This window comes from Macaca nemestrina, chromosome 20, assembly GCF_043159975.1.
Source record: "Macaca nemestrina isolate mMacNem1 chromosome 20, mMacNem.hap1, whole genome shotgun sequence".
NCBI classification, from domain to species: Eukaryota; Metazoa; Chordata; class Mammalia; order Primates; family Cercopithecidae; genus Macaca; species Macaca nemestrina.
The window spans coordinates 53916167-53933410 of NC_092144.1; the positions used below are offsets into that span (position 1 = coordinate 53916167).

Sequence of the window (17244 nt, forward strand, 5' to 3'; positions counted from 1 at the left end):
GACCTTGTGATCCGCCTACCTTGGCCTCCTAACACGCTGGGATTACAGTTGTGAGCCACCGCACCCGGCCCTAATCGGCTTTTGCCATCCAGTGTCGGGCCCAGCCTTCTCCCGCAAGTATGCAAAACAAGTTGGTAAAAATCAGAGAAGCTGGATGGGTAAGCCTGAACTATGAAGTTAGATTTATCGGCAATATGGGGCTCTTCAGTAACTTCAGGAAATGCCTTGGATATAGCATGGAGTTCAGCTTTAGTTCCAGAGACATAAGAAATTTGAGGACCTCAGTGTCGTCAGACAGCCTGGTTTTAATGGGATAAGTTTTTATAGGTTGAGGTTATGAAGCAGAAGGGGAAGGGGTGTTAGTGGGGAAAGACTTCAGAAAAGAAAGAAAGAGAAGGGTTAAGAACCAGTATATGGGACCTGAGAGAGAAAGATTTGGGGCTTCAAATGCTTTTTTTTTTTTTTTTTTTTGAGACAGTCTCGCTCTGTCGCCCAGGCTGGAGTGCAGTGGCATGATGTCAGCTCACTGCAATCTCTGCCTCCCGGGTTCAAGCGATTCTCCTGCCTCAGCCTCCTGAGTAGCTAGGACTACAGGCGCGTGCCACCATGCCTGGTTAATTTTTTTTTTTTTTTTAAGTAGAGACAGAGTCTCGCCATATTGGCTGGGCTGGTCTCGAACTCCTGGCCTCAAATGATCTGCCCACCCTGGCCTCCTGAAATGCTAAGATTCCAGGTATGAGTCACTGCGCCTGGCCCACCTGTCTAATTTTAAAATTTTTTTTTAGAGGCTGGGTCTCACCATGTTGTTCAGGCTGGTCTTTAACTCCTGGGCTCAAGCAATCCTCCTACCTTGGCCTCACAGAATGCTAGGATTACAGGTACGAGCCCCTGCGCCTGGACACAACCTATTAATAGTAGTAATAATAATAATAATAACATGTCCCCCTGTCCTTCTCTGGCCTCACTGAGTAGTCCCAGGCTTTCCCCACATGCCTCTCAGGACTCAGTTTCCCCATCTCGATGCTCTTTCAGTCCCCTCTCTTGCCGGGTGTCCCAGTGGGCAGGAGAGTGGGAGGGGCCGCTATCTTCCCGGCCTATTTGCTCTCCCTCTTCCGGGGCTGCTACCCTGGCCAAGGCCCTTGAATAAAAGGCAAGGGCACCTATGTCCTGCATCCTCCTCTCCGGCCTGGACCATGCTCTGGCTCCTCTCTGCCCTGGTGCTCCTGGGAGCGCTGGCCGCCCCAGCAGGTGAGCGAGTCGTGGTCCATCAGAAAGGAAGAGGGTCGGCTCAAGGTCACATGGGGTGGTAGGAGTCCAGCTTCAGAGTCTGGACCCCAGGTCCTTCCAACTGGGCTCACTGTCTGGCAGAGGCAGAAGAACAGGGAGGCTGAGAACCTGGTTCTGGAACCAGGTTGCCTGGGTTCAAATCCTGACTCTGCCACTTCTTAGCTGTGTGACTCCAGACAAACCACATAACCTCTCTTGCCTCATTTTTTCTGTGAAGTGGTGACAATGCCCCTGCCTCAGAGGGTTGTTGAGGCATTGGTTGAATCCACATGTTTGAGGAGTTCAGAACAGTGCCAGCCTGGCAATGGCTCTGTTTGAGGGTGAGCTCTGCTGGATTATCCAGGAGCAGTTGCTGTTACTCTTTTACCTCGTCTGCTTGTCTCCCCTTTGGCTCTAATTCTGCCACCTTTGCCTGAGTTGGGAATTAAGTGGTTTGGATCCTGGCCAGGACCTCACTGTATGATCTTGAATTGAAACCGTAAACCCAGCAGCTCCCACTTAAAGATTCGGTGATTCCCATCTCCAAACCTTTGCCTGCATTGTTTCATCAACTTGGAATGCCATTTGCACTCCTCACAACAAAGAAGGTTGTTGATCTCCCAATGGCCCTCCCCCGCCAGCCCTTAGTTTTATTCTTTATTTTATTTTATTTTATTTTATTTTTTATTTTATTTTATTTATTTATTTTTTTTGAGACGGAGTCTCACTCTGTCCCCCTTGCTGGAGTGCAGTGGCCGGATCTCAGCTCACTGCAAGCTCCGCCTCCCGGGTTCAGGCCATTCTCCTGCCTCAGCCTCCCGAGTAGCTGGGACTACAGGCGCCCGCCACCTCGCCCGGCTAGTTTTTTTGTATTTTTTTAGTAGAGACGGGGTTTCACTGTGTTAGCCAGGATGGTCTCGATCTCCTGACCTCGTGATCCACCCGTCTCGGCCTCCCAAAGTGCTGGGATTACAGGCTTGAGCCACCGCACCCGGCCGTATTTTATTTTATTTTTGAGACAGGATCTCACTCTGTTGCTCAGGCTGGAGGGCAGTGGTGCAATCTTAGCTCACCGCAGCCTGAACTTTTGGGCTCAAGTCATCCTCAGCTTCCTGAGTAGCTGGGATTACAGGCATGAGCCACCATGCCTGACTAGTCCTATTCTTGAATTGTGTGTGTGTGTGTGTGTTCTTTGTCCTTCTCAAACTGCAGAGTTTGATCGCTGTTCTCTTCCTTGCAGGAAGCTCCAAGACATGTCCAGCCTGCTCTTTGCTGCGAAACTGCACTGAAATAACTTGTCCTTCTGCCCAGAACTCCTGCTTGTTTAGCCAGATGCAGCTGGGTGGGGGACCGGGCTGGGGACTGGACAGGGGCTGGGTGGAGAGAATGGACAAAGGTGGTGGTTGGAAGGGGGGCATGGATGAGGCATCCTGGGACTGGAGATTGCCAGCCCTGCCTCATAGCTCAGCCTGGTGCTGCTGGGGTAAAGGGCAGAGGGGAGCTCAACAGCAGAAGAGGCCCTGGATTGACCATGGGGATTGCTATAGAGTGGGCAGAGGTCCTGGAGGGCTTGGAAAGCAGGGGCCCTAATCTCCCTTCCTCAACCTCTATCCCTAGAAAATGGGACTCTCATTGAGAAGGGGTCATGTGTGGCCCCTGGAGAATGCCAAGAAGGTGTCTATGCCCTGACCTACGGCCCCCATGCAAGTCTCTGGGTCAGCATAGCCTGTTGTGCAAACAACTGCAGTAACCTTCCCCAGCAAGGTTTGTTGGGGGGACTTCGGGCTCACACACCAGGGTAGGGTGTGATGCGGACCCGGCCTCAATTTCCTGCCTCACAACCTTTTGTCTGACTGATTGGGGCAAGAAGGAGACCCTCAGTTTTCTCATCTGGAGAATGGGTGTGATGTAGGTTTTAAAGGGTGTTCATCCCCTAAGCTGGCACGTGGTAGACACTCCTTTTGTTGCCATGTTTATTGAATATTGGGAGGCTAAAGAGAACTCCAAGCTCTTTTCTGTCTCTGTCTCTCTCTCTCTCTCTCTTTTTTTCTCTTTTTTTCTTTTTTTGAGACAGAGTCTTGCTCTATTGCCCAGGCTGGAGTACAATGGCGCAATTTTGGCCTACTGCAAACTCCACCTCCCTGGTTCAAATGATTCTCGTGGCTCAGCCTCATGAGTAGCTGGGATTACAGGTGTACACCATCACATCCAGCTAATTTTTGTATTTTTCGTAGAGTTGGGATTTTGCCACGTTGGCCAGTCTGGTCTCAAACTCCTGACCTTAAGTGATCTGCCCGCCTGGGCCTCTCAAAGTGCTGGGGTTACAGGCATGAATCACTGTGCCCAGCCTCTTTTTTTGTCTTTAATAGAGGGGCTCCCCTTGAAGGCTAGTCAAACAGAACATAAAACCTCACAAGTGGTGACAGGCCCAGGTCTAGGGTGAGCCCAGCCAGGAGCCCAGGAGGCCAAAAAAAAATTTTTTTTTAAATTTTTTGACAGAGTCTCACTCTGTCGCCCAGGCTAGAGTGCAGTGGTGTGATCTTGGCTCACTGCAACCTCTGCCTCCTGGGTTCAAGCAATTCTCCTCCCTCAGCCACCTGAGTAGCTGGGATTACAAGCGTATGCTACCACACCAGGCTGAGATTTTTGTATTTTTAGCAGATATAGGGTTTCCCCATGTTGACCAGGCTGGTCTCAAACTCCTGGCCTCAAACAATCCACGTACTTTGGCCTCCCAAAGTTCTGGGATTACAAGTGTGAGCCCTCGTGCCCAGCCACAGGGTGCAAAATTTAAGGAGATGCTTACTCTAACGGATGGCCCTCTACTTGCACAACCGTGAAAAGTCGTGCCTCCTCAAATTCTGGGCCCCTGGTGTCACCCTAGACCTGTCCCTGGGTGGTGAAAAAGATCACTTTTCGTTGCTTGGTTATTTCTTCTAAGAAGGAATTCGTACTTGGCAGATGTAGCAATGGGGAGAGGTAGCCATCCTTTCAAATGAGTGGGATTTCCCGCTTCCTAATTTGTGTCTAATTTCCTCCTAAATTGTGTCTCTCAGCAAAATAAAACCCCAGGTTCAAGTTAAGAGGTGGGCATGCTATTCAGAATATAAAATGCCAGGTATGATTATAACTGCATGAATTTTTTTTAGACAGTCTTGCTCTGTCGCCCAGGCTGGAGTGCAGTGATACAATCTTGGCTCACTGCAACCTTTGCCTCTTGGGCTCAAGCAATCCTCGCACCTCAGCCTCCTGAGTAGCTGTGGCTACAGATACGTGCCACCATACCTGGCTAATTTTTTTGCATTTTGTAGAGATGGAGTTTCGCCATGTTGCCCAGGCTGGTCTGGAACTCCTGGGCTCAAGCCTTCCACCTGCCTCAGCCTCCCAAAGTGCTGGGATTATAGGCGTAAGCCATTGTGCCCAGCCTCAGGTCTCAAACGCTCCTTGCAGACCCTGAAAACTTATTCTGGGGCCAGGTGCAGAATCACTTTGGGTTGGGAATTCAGGAAGAGCTCCTTTGGAGAGTTCAGGGTCTCTCACGTGTTGTAGTCAGAGGGTGTTAGGAGCTGGAACTGCTGGGGCAGGAATAACCAGGGGCTTTCTGAGCACCTCTTGCATATATGTAAAAACAGGGCCTTTCTATGTGGCCTCTCCACATTGGTTAGATTGAGCTTCCTCCCATCATGGCTACCTCAAGGCTCTTTACATGGTTGCTAATGATTTCATTCAGCAAACAAAGTTATGGCAGCTTGGTCTTTATGGCTCAGCCTTGGAAATCACGTAATGTGACTTCTATTCTGCTTTATTGATTGAAATGGTCACAAAAGTTCCATCTGGTTTCAAGATGGAAGAGGCATGGACCCCACTTGTTGACGTGTCATAGATTTGCAGAGGTATTTTTTAAATCACCACAATGATTTGCAAACAGTTGGAGAAGAGGACTTTTCAGCAAAAGATTTATAATATAACCACAGTAGCCAGAGGATAAACTGATTATGAAGCCAACCAAATAATCGAGAGCAGTAGCTTGGGGTTCTGCTTTTGGCAGTATGGTGGACTTGATCCTCTAAAAGGTCTTTTGCTCCAAACAGTGGCATACTGGGAAGGTGGAGGACAGAGACAGTGAAATAGAGGAGGTGGCCCATCATGGTGGGGAGGAGCATTTTATCACTGACATTGTTTAGAATTGCTGGTACTACATGGTGATAACAAAAAGCAAACTGATCTTTTAGTTGGTTTTATGATTTTAAAAAATTCTCTATAGGCTGGGCATGGTGGTTCATGCCTGTAATCCCAGCACTTTGGGAAACTGAGGCAGGTGGATCACTTGAGAACAGGAGTTTGAGAATAACCTGGCCAACATGGTGAAACCCCATCTCTGTTAAAGATACAAAAATTACCCGAGTATGGTGGCACACACGTGTAATCTCAACTACTTGAGAGGCTCAGGTAGGAGTGAGCCGCGATTGTGCCACTGCACTCCAGCCTAGGTGACATAGTGAGACTCTGTCTCAAAAAAAAAAAAAAAAAAAAAAAATTCTCTATAGACAATAAACCCCTTATAGCCTATTCCCAGGATAGACTGCTCCCGTTCCCTACCCCTGCTTAGTATGCCACTGTTTACAGATGAACAAGATCCTATACAGAAATACTTTTCCACACTTTTTCGGGTTGCAGAAAGTTAAGAAAATTTCCACATGTCCCTAAGCAAAACAAAAATGTGAACAGAAATAAGAATGGGAGCAGTGAGAAAACATGGAAGGCACAGTGGTCTGGGAGCAAATGCTGATAATAGCCTGCTTTAGGTAAATAGGTTTTGGGTTGGCAGCATTCTTCTGGAATTTAGATTCCCACATAAGCTAGGGACCTTGGACAGAGGCCGAAATGATCCCTGGTCAGTAGCACCTCCTGGCACTCAGTAGAAGCAAAAGCAGTCCTTTCCAGGGAAAAGCTCCCAGGATTCCCACAGATGAATATCAACCAAATATGAGCTGACAATCATAGTTCATGAAAGGCACAAGGAAACAAGCCACCATGAGTGATGGCAGAAATAACAAATCACAGATACAGACCTGTGAGGAGCTCAGCTATTGTAATTATCAGCTATAGAACATCGCATAACGGTATATGATATGTCTGAAGGAATAAACTTAGAATCACAAATGTCAGCAGGCAACAAGAGGTTGTAAAAACTGACCAGGTAGATTTGAAACTGAATCATATTGAACTACTAAGATGGAAACTTTCAGATAGCGAAAGATAGACATCAAGGTGGGAGGGTTGGACTCTGAGCCTCTTGTTGCAATCTCCTCTCATTTCTGCAGGGGGTCCCCAAATTCTGAAGGGCTGCGCTACACCAGAGGTCTGCAACTTACACGAGAATGCCACCCTGGGTCCAGAAGACTCTGGATTTCATCTCACCGCTAAGCCTGAATGCAACTACCTTACTCCTCCTACACAGCCAGGTTCTTTGAACCCTGCCTTTCTTACCTCCCTGGATCCCATATGCTCTTTTCAAACCTATGTTTTCCCAGGGTGTCCACATTCCCTATGATAATGCTCCCAATGAGTACAATTACCCATACACACACACCCCCCACCTGACACACTCAGAAGCAGAACATCTATTGGCACATATCCACGAACATCCACATTTACATCCTAGCACCCAAAACAAATATGCAGAGGCACATAAATTTCTAAACATGAACATACTGTGAACATATTATGTGAGTGAGATTAAAGATCCACACTCTGTTTAAATGGATCTGAGCCTGGGCAGCATGGCAAAACACCGTCTCTACAAAACAACAACAATAACAACAAAACAACGCCAGGCATGGTGGCATGCACCTGTGGTCCCACCTACTTGGGAGGCTGAGGTAGGAGGATGGCTTGAGCTCGGTAGGCAGAGGTCACAGTGAGCTGAGATTGCATCACTGTACTCCAGCCTGGGTGACAGGGCAAGACTTCTTCTCAAAAAAAAAAAAAAAAAAAAAGGAAGAAAAGAAAAATTTGATGGTGGTTTCTCTCTTTTCTTCATTTCCTTGCTTGTGAAAGAAGACAGATTTGCCAATAGTCTTCTTTTGGCTTAACAAAGAACATTCACAAGAAGTTTTGTCTTCCACAAAAGTGATATGCTAATTGAAATAGTATTTACTGGGGCCACAGTTTATTAAGCAATTCAACCAACTCAACAGAGGGATAGATGTTTTAGAGGTGAGAAAGGCAATTTTCTCTGGATAGAGCTGCCTTCCCTCAGCTCCAGAGATATAGAGGAAACTGTGTTAGAAACTACACCAGAAAGGACCATTCTGTGTGTGTGTGTGTTTAGAGACAGAGTCGCCCTCTGTTACCCAGGTTGGAGTGCAGTGGCACGATCATGGTTCGCTGCAGCCTTGACTTTCCAAGCTTAAGTGATCCTCCTGCCTCAGCCTCCTGAGCAGCTCGCACCATAGGCACACACTGCTACACTCAGCTGATTTTTAAATTTTTTTTTAGAGGCTAGGTCCTCCTTGTGTTGCCAAAGCTGAAGGACCATTCTGTGATGCAAAAGAGAGTGTGTTTACTGGCGTGGTGGCTCATGCCTGTAATCCCAGCACTTTGGGAGGCTGAGGTGGGAGGATCACGAGGTCAAGAGATCGAGACCATCCTGACTAACACGATGAAACCCCGTCTCTACTAAAAATACAAAAAATTAGCCAGGCGTGGCGGCGGTAGTCCCAGTTACTCAGGAGGCTGAGGCAGGAGAATGGTGTGAACCCAGGAGGTAGAGCTTGCAGTGAGCCAAGATCGCGTCATCGCACCCCAGCCTGGGTGACAGAACGAGATTGTCTCAAAAAAAAAAAAAAAAAAAAAAAAGGCTCATCAAAGAGTGTGTTTACTGAATTTTCAGGCAAAGCTGAAACATTCTCACCTTAGCTTCTTCAAATCTCCAGCTGCCAGGAGTTTTCCTTTTTTAAACTGAGCAGTGGATTTTTTTTTTTTTTTTTTTTTTTTTTTTTTTTTTTTTTGTGAGACAGAGTCTCACTCTGTCAGTCAGGCTGGAGTGCAATGGTGTGATCCCGGTTCATTACAACCTCTGCCTCCTGGGTTCAAGCTATTCTCCCTGCCTCAGCTTCCCAGGTAGCTGGGATTACAGGTACCCACCACCACACCTGGTGAATTTTTGTATTTTTTGTATTTTTAGTAGAGACAGTGTTTTGCCATGTTGGTCCGCCTCAGCCTCCCAAAGTGCTGGGATTATAGGCGTGAGTCTGTAATTTACAGCAGATTTAATTAATTATCACAATGAAGAAAAAGGCTGACTTAGGAGCTCAAAATTTACAATACGGAAAGAAAAAGGGCAAAATAGGAAGACTGACAACAGAAATGTGGGACACGGAATTTTTGCACACATGATCCCTGTGGACACAGACACAGAACATATCTATGCATGGACACACAGGCTTTCATATACATGACGTGGAAAAGAGGCACAAGCACCCACAAGCATACAAGAGCACAAAATATACACAGGCAAGCTGAAATACATTACCAACATCCACGAACGTTCACATCTGTACACCAACATATCTATATATATATATATATATATAAGCACCCCCACATCTTGATGGAAACACAAACACACCCAGCCACAGAAACATACACATACCCTTAAAACCAGCTTTATACACATACACATAAACACACACCCTTGTTTATACGGACATGCAGGTAAACACTTACTCACACAGTGTCCTGCAGAGCTACACTCTCCTCTGAGCTCTCACCAGTCAGTTTCCTAGCTTGAGCTTCCTTACAGTATGGTGACTGGCTTCTGAGAAGGAAGAAGTGGGAACAACCAGAAGAAGTGGGACACATCCCTGCCCTCCTGCAGACAGTTTCAGAAACACACAGATAATTCAACACAGGAAGGCGCAGCCAGATGTGCACACAGACTTAACAGGCCTGCAAACTTGCACACACAAATGGCATTCTTGCAGAAGTGCGCACACGAAGGCACTTTTGCGCACTCATGGGCACATATTGATGTGCCCAGAAACTCAGCTCCATGCACATGCATGCACACTGGTTGTCTTCCGTCCGGTTCATCTTCCTCTGTCCCCAAGTCCTCATGCAACTGTGACACACGCCAAAGCTGAGACCACCATCTGCTTCACCTGCTCAGACCTCCACAGCTGTGGCCCACTTCCGTGCCCAGAGGATAATAACTACTGCCTTCAGATGGCGGGCATCACAGCAGAGTGCCCATGGGGACAGAAATAGGGCCTAGGGCACAGCAAGACCTATCCTCACTCTCCCACTTTGCTGCCTAGCTCCAGCCATTGTAGCCTTTTCCTGGGCATGCAGGACAGAGGCTGGGGTGCAGTGGAGGGTGTGAGTTTAAAATCTACTGCCATTGTTGTTTAAGTTACTGCTGAATAACAAATTGGCCAGAACTTAGTGGCTTAACCGATCATAAAAAGACAAATACTGTATGATTTCACTGAATTATCTAGAGTAGTCAAAATCATTGAAACAGAAGATAGAATGGTGGTTGCCAGAGGTTGTGGGAGGGGGAAATGGAAGTTGTTTGATGGGTACAGTTTCAGTTGTGCAAAATGAGTTCTAGAGATCTGTTACACTCAACAATGTGAATGTAGTTAACATTACTGAATGGTGCACTTAAAAATTGTTAAGAAGGCCAGCCGGGTGTGGTGGCTGACACCTTTAATCCCAGCACTTTGGGAGGCCAAGGCGGGTGGATCATCTGAGGTCAGGAGTTCAAGGCCAGCCTGGCCAACATGGTGAAACCCCGTCTCTACTAAAAATATAAAAATTAGCTGGGTGTGGTAGTAGGCACCTGTAGTCCCAGCTACTTGCGAGGCTGAGGCAGGAGAATCGCTTGAACATGGGAGGTGGAGGACACAGTGAGCCAATATCATGCCACTGCACTCCAGCCTGGGTGACAGAGTGAGACTCCGTCTCAAAAAAAAATAAAAAATTGTTAAGAAGCCACACATGATGGTTTATGCCTGTAATCCCGGCACTTTGGGAGTCTGAGGCAGGAGAATCACTTGAGGCCAGAAGTTCAAGACCAATCTGGGCAACACAGTGCGACCCCATCTCTATTTTTTTTTTTAAAGGTTAAGAGGGTATATATTATACTGTGTGATTTTCAAAAAAAAAAATCACAATTGGCAAAAAAAGCTTCTCAGATTAGACAAGTATTTGTTATCTCTCACAATTCTGCAGCTGACTGGGCTCAGCTGGGCAGTTCTGCTCTAAGTGGTAAAGGCTGAGGTCACTTATGTGATTGCATTCAGCTGGGAGCTTGACTGCAACTGGAATGTTCAAGACAGCTGGGGAGAGCATCGCTCCTCTGAGCTCTCACCAGTCAGCTTCCTAGCTTGACCTTCCTTACAGTATGGTGACTGGCTTCTGAGAAGGAAGAAGTGGGAACAACCAGGCCTTCTTCTTTTTTTTTTTTTTTTTTTTTTTGTGATGGATTCTTGCTCTGTCGCCCAGGCTGGAGTGCAGTGGCGTGATCTCGGCTCACTGCAAGCTCCACCTCCCGGGTTCACTCCATTCTCCTGCCTCAGCCTCCCGAGTAGCTGGGACTACAGGTGCCCGCCACCACGCCCAGCTAATTTTTTGTATTTTTTTTAGTAGAGATAGGGTTTCATCTTTACTATTAGCCAGGATGGTCTCGATCTCCTGACCTCGTGCTCTGCCCGCCTCGGCCTCCCAAAGTGCTGGGATTACAGGCGTGAGCCACTGCGCGTGGCCACAACCAGGCCTTCTAAGTGATAGACCCAGAACTGTCATAGTGTCAGTTCTGCCATTGTCCATTTGTCAGAGCAAATCCCAAGGCCAGCTCAGATTTAAGGGGTGAGGTAACAGATTCCACCTCTTGATGACAGAGTGGCAAGGTTAGGTTGCACAAGAGCATGCAGGATGGGGGATACAGTTGTGGCCATCTTCGTATCTACTACAACACTCTGGGCAGGCAGCCCCCCTTAAGGCTCCTGTCACTCTGCCTCCACAGAAGGAAAAAGTTGACTCTTCTGTAAATGGGAAGAGGAGTTCAACTTGAAATCGGCTCTTTGCTATCTTTTTACAGCATAAAGAGGCATAATAAAGATGGTGTTCCAGTCTCCAGTTCTAGATATTTCTGGGATCTTAGAGAAGTTTCTTACTAAGCCCATGAGATGCTCATAGACAGGGTGGGGAGACTTCCCAGGTACAGAGCCGCCCTATTAATTGGAACCCTAAGGAGAGAAGGCAGGGGATCATGGAAGGCTTTCTGAACTATGTGATTTTTTATTGTTGTTGTTGTTGTTTTGAGACAAGGTCTCACTCTGTCACCCAGGATAGAGTGCAGTGGTGCAAACTTGGATCACTGCAGCCTTGACCTCCTGGGCTCAAGCGACCCTCCCACCTCAGCCTCCCAAGTAGATGGGACTGCACCACTATCTCTGGCTAATTTTATTTTATTTTTTTGTAGAAGCGGGGGTCCTACTATGTTGGCCAGGCCGTTCTTGAACTCCTGGGTTCAAGTGATCCTCCTGTCCCAAAGTGCCAGGATTATAGGCGTGAACCATTGCCCCCAGCCTGAACTTCATGTGTCTTAATGAACAATTACCAGCTTTGGATGTATTATGGGGAGATCTCAGGCAGAGTGAATGCCATCAGGGAAATACCCAGAGAGATTTGGGGAGTTCGGTTGGGTGGTGGGTTGTGATTGCCTTTCCTCACTAACCTGGCCTCCATCTCTCTCCAGACTTTGGAGAAGGTAACCCAGTTTCCTGGAGAAACGGTTTCTGTGTGACCTCCAAGGACTGCAAATTTGGCAGCTCCATCTATGCCCTGACCTACGGCATTGGCTTTGGCTTCTGGGTCAGCACCACCTGTTGCCAAGGCAACTGCCAGGAGCCCACCCCTCTTGGTATGCTGTCACCAGAAAGCAGTCAGATGGGTGGCCACGGAGGTGGTGGGTGACTCTGGAGGCAAAGTTGGGGAAGGAATGCAGGAAGGAACATCACTCAACCCCCATCCACAACCAGGTTGCCCTCAGGCACCCTGACCCCAGCTTGGGAGGAAATCCCATCAAGGTCATGACAATGTCAAGGTCGTGACAATATTAAGGTCGTGACAATGTGGTAGAGCCTAGGAGTGCACTGAGGGCTCCAGGAGATCCTGAGATTCCTTCTGACTGACCCTCATCCTCTTCTACACAGCAGCTCATCTGGCCTCACACACCCTGAGTGAGATCTTGTGTCCTGCATGTCCTGGGAGCTCCTTGGAGCCCTGCAATTCCTCCTTCTACATGCAGTGTCCCAGTGGGGAAACTGAGTGTGTCCAGCTGGACCTGACGTCTGAAGAAGGTAATGGGGACAGCACATGTGTGTGTGTGTGTGTGTGTGTGTGTGTCAAGAAGGTAATGGGGACAACATGCCTGTCTGTGTGTGTGTATGTGTGTGTGAAGAAGGTAATGGGGACAGCATGTGTGTGTGTGTATGTGTGTGCACATGTGTGTATGCATGAGTGAGCCTGAGCACGTTGGATTTGGACACTGGTGTGCTTGAGTTTGGAGTCTCCCCTCCATCCTTTACTCTGTGTAGCTCAAGGCAAGGGACTTTATCTCTTTAAGCCTCAGTTTTCTCTTCTGGTAATTGGAGATGGTAGACACACACCTTGAAGGGCATTGTGAGGACAAAGTGAACTTATGAGGGAGGTGAAAGAGTAAAGGGCATGAGAACAGGACCCTAGGGCCAGGCTGCCTGGGTTCAAATCCTGAATCCACCACCTATGAGCTGGGTGACCTTGACCAGGTGACTTTGCCTCTCTGTGCCTCAATTTCTCCATCTGTAAAAGGGGATAACTTGGTATGCAACAAGTTCCTTAAAAAACAGGGGAGGGCCGGACACGGTGGCTCATGCTGGTAATCCCAGCCCTTTGGGAGGCCAAGGTGGGCAGATCATGAGGTCAGGAGATTGAAACCATCCTGGCTAACATGGTGAAATCCCATCTTTACTAAAAATACAAAAAATTGGCCCAGCATGGTGGCAGGTGCCTGTAGCCCCAGCTACTCGGGAGGCTGAGGCAGGATAATGGCATGAACTCAGGACGCGGAACTTGCAGTGAGCTGAGATCACACCACTGCACTCCAGCCTGGGCGACAGAGCGAGACTCCATCTCAAAAACAAAACAAAACAACGACGACAACAACAACAACAACAAAAAAAACAGGGGAGGCCGGGCGTGGTGGCTCACACCTGTAATCCCAGCACTTTGGGAGGCTGAGGCGAGCAGATCATCTGAGGTCGTGAGTTCAAGACCAGCCTGACCAACATGGAGAAACCCCATCTCTACTAAAAATACAAAATTAGCCAGGCGTGGTGGTGCATGCCTGTAATCCCAGCTACTTGGGAGGCTGAGGCAGGAGAATCGCTTGAACCCGGGAGGCAGAGGTTTGGTGAGTCGAGATCGCACCACTGTACTCCAACCTGGGCGACAGGACTCTGTCTCAAACAAACAAACAAACAAACAAACAACAACAACAACAAAAAAACAGGGGAATAACAACAGTCGCTAAGTCCTAAGACTGTTGAGAGAATTGAATAAGATAATCCACTAAACTATATCAGTGCTGTCTGAAAGAAATGTAATGTAAGACGCGTGTGTAATTTAAAATGTTCTGGGCCAGGTGTGGTGGCTCACACCTGTAATCCCAACACTCTAGGCGGCCAGGATCGCTTGAGCCTGGAAGTTTGAGACCAGCCTGGGCAACAGAGGCTGACCCTATCTCTACCAAAAATTGTCAAAATAATTAGCTGGGCCTGGTGGTACAACCTGTAGTCGCAGCTACTCAGGAGGCTGGGGTGGGAGGATCACCAGAGCCCAGGAGGTCGAGGCTGCAGTGAGCCATGACTGTGCCACTGCACTCCAGCCTGGGTGACAGAGTGAGACCCTGTCTCATTAAAAAAAAAAAAAATTTAAAAAGGAAACAAACATTGCACACAAGTGAAAACACACCTGTAACATACGTGTAAGGTAGGAGTGACAATGAGAGAGACAGCGGTGACCAGCCTCCAGCTCAAGGAAAAGAACATTCCTGATGAGCTTTCACAAAGGACATGGACTCGAGGGGCTCGCGGACACTGAGTGTGCAAGGCACTCTGCCTGAGCGCGCCCCCACGTCCCCTCCTTGCACCCTGTCTCCGTCTCCGCAGGCGGCCGGAACGTGAGCGTACGCGGCTGCGGCTCCCGAGACCTGTGCAGCGCCCCGGACTGGACCCACGGGCTCTCGGTGCTCCCGAGACATCGGCTGTCCAGCCACTGCAGCCCCGGCCGCCGCGCCGTCCTAGAGTCCCACTGCCGCTCAGGCGCCGCGCCCGGCCTCCGCCTCACCCTGCCGGTTCTGGCGGTAGTCCTGGCGACCGCGACGCTGTCCTAAGGAATCCCGCCTGGACCACCCTGCCGTCCAGGGGACCCCCTCCTCCTGCTTGTTCGGCACGTTGCTAGATGGTGCCCTGGCTCCCCTCTGCTGGGGCAATGCGCGGACCTGGAAGCTTCTGGTGAGGAACTCAGGAAGTAGGGGTGATCTTCCTCCCTCAGACTAGCGCTTCCCAAAGCCAGACCTTTTGCTCCAGACTCAGGGCTTACTCAAGGCTAAGTCCTCTTTCCTCCCACCAGGGCCCCAAAGGCCATGCCTCCATCAGCCTAGGGTGTGTCTTCCCCCCTCAGACTAAGGCCACTCACCCCCTGCTGAGATCAGACCTCTGTTTAGCTAAGGGGGGGGGGCGCTGTACCTCCCCCCTCTGATTAGCACTTTCCCCAAGGCCAGACCTCCTCTCTCAGAAGAGGGCTGTTCTTCCTCAGGTTAGAGACGTCAGGGACATCCCCATAGCTACACATTCTTTCCTTTAGATCAGGGGGCCTCAAAGACTAAGCCTCCTTCTTCAAACGAGGGGGTCCCCAACATCTGGCTGCTCCCGGACACCAGGGATGTGTCTCTTCTCCCACACACTGACAAGCCACTTCTCCTCTTTCGTTCTCCCTCTTTGGGGTCTAGCAAAATCCTGGGCAGCCAAGGTGGGGCTTGAGGATCCAATACACCCGCTTCCAAGGTTTTCAGGGCAGCCTCCTCCACCCCTACCGTGGGCCAAGACCCGGCAGGGGGCTTGGGTGGGGTGAAGAGCCCCTCTTCTGTGTGGGCTCAATCTCCCAGCTGTAACCAGATCTGAATGAATCACATGTCACAATGCCAAGTGGTCTGAGTTTCCTTTTTCTGACGTTTTAACCTCAAAGAGGGACCTGGTGTGGTCTTCCCTCCTCTGGGGCTAGAGGAGGTTAAGCCTCTTCAACTGGGGAACCTGGAGGGGACATACCGACAACAGTGTCTGGGAGCCAGGGTGGGCATAAGACCAAATGCTGCATCTAGAACTGAACTCAGAGGACTGAGCGGAGAGGTGACACTGGGGAGCTCACCATAGGCACAATGCCAGGAACCGTTTGCTTTCTGCTGAAAGTGGCTGGGCGTGGTGGCTCACGCCTGTAATTCCAGTGACCGGGGGCTGACAGTGGGAGAGAGGGCTACCTAAGAAACCACTCCAGGCCATGCACCAGACAGATTAGGTGGCATGGCTCTAGGGTGCTTGAAAGAGACCGCCCCCGCCGGGCGCAGTGACTCACGCCTCTTATCCCAGCACTTTGGGAGGCTGAGGCGGGCAGATTACTTGAGGTCAGGAGTTTTAGACCAGCCTGGCTAACATGATGAAACCCCTCTGTCTCTATTAAAAATACAAAAAATTAGCGGGTCATGGTGGCGGGTGCCTGTGTTCCCAGTTACTCAGGAAGCTGAGGCAGGAGAATCACTTGAACCTGGGAGGCGGAGGTTGCAGTGAGCTGAGATCGCACCACTGCACTGCAGCCTGGGCAACAGAGCGAGACTCCGTCTCAAAAACAAAAACTGAAAGTAACAGAAAGCCCAGCCAAAAGAACAGAAACAATTTATTTAACATTCATCTAACAAATCTTTATCAGTCACAAGCTATGCATCCTTTTGTAAGTGAGACACTGGTGATACAGACAAAATTCTCTGCTCTCATGGAGGTTGTGTTTTAGTGGAGGAGACACATAATAAATAAATATCACCTATTATACATCACACATCAGTGAGTACTAGGAAGGAATCATAGTGCAGGGAAGGAGAATGGGCAATGCTGCCAAAGAGGTGTGATTTCATATATGGTGAGTAAGAGCCTCACTAAGGTGACGTTCGAGTAGAGACCTAAGTGAGGCAAGGGAGAAGACCATGCAGGTGTCTGAGGAGGGGGAGGGGGGCAAGCAGAGGGAACTGCAAAGGCAAAGGCTCCAAGGCAGATGCAGTAAGAAACAGTTAATGTGGACCAGACGCAGTGGTTCACGCCTGTAATCACAGTGTGATTTTAGGAGGCTGAGGTAGGAGGATTGCTTAAGGCCGGGAGTTCAAGACCAGTCTGGGCAATACAGCAAGAGCCCATCTCTACAAAACATTGAAAAGTTAGCCTAGCATGGTGGTGGCTACTTGAGAGGGTGAGGGAGGAGGATCACTTGAGGCCAGAAGTTCAAGGCTGTAGTGAGCTATGATTGTGTCACTGCACTCCAGCCTGGGCTATGGAGTGAGACCCTGTCTCAAAAAAAAAAAAAAAAAAAAAGAGAAGGAGAAAAAGGGAGAAAAAAGGAAGGAAGGAAGGGGTGGAGGGAGGGAGGAAGGGAAAGAGAAAGAAAGAAATGAAAGAAAGAAAGAAAAAGAAAGAAAGGAAGGAGGGAGGGAAGAAGAAAGGAAGCAAGGAAGGAAGGAGGGAGGGAGGGAAGAAGAAAGGAAGGAAGGGAGGAAGGGAAAGAAAGAAAAAAAGAAAAAGAAAGGAAGGAAGAAAGGAAAGAAAGGAAGGAAGGAAAGAAAGAGAAAGGAAGAAAAAGAAAGAAAGAAAAGAAAGAAAGGAGGGA

The 17244-nt window shown here is 48.8% G+C and overlaps 1 protein-coding gene across 1 annotated transcript; it reads left to right on the forward strand.

The window, feature by feature from the left end:
• Positions 1-1193: 1193 nt before the first annotated feature.
• Positions 1194-15510, forward strand: LOC139360200 (uncharacterized). Its single transcript, XM_071086203.1, has 7 exons — positions 1194-1248; positions 2884-2981; positions 6545-6731; positions 12035-12199; positions 12492-12638; positions 14487-14831; positions 15329-15510. Exons 1-6 carry the CDS (start codon positions 1194-1196, stop codon positions 14708-14710), a joined length of 876 nt encoding a protein of 291 aa, XP_070942304.1. The 3' UTR covers positions 14711-14831; positions 15329-15510.
• The last annotated feature ends 1734 nt before the right edge of the window (positions 15511-17244 follow it).

Bases quoted from the DNA above. Each gene is read 5' to 3' on its own strand.
- LOC139360200 (XM_071086203.1), top strand. From the start codon at position 1,194: ATGCTCTGGCTCCTCTCTGCCCTGGTGCTCCTGGGAGCGCTGGCCGCC. The intron at 2,982-6,544 runs GTCAGCATAGCC...TCAAGGTGGGAG, and splicing joins GCCCCCATGCAAGTCTCTGG to GGTTGGACTCTGAGCCTCTT. The intron at 6,732-12,034 runs GTTCTTTGAACC...ATCTCTCTCCAG, and splicing joins TACTCCTCCTACACAGCCAG to ACTTTGGAGAAGGTAACCCA.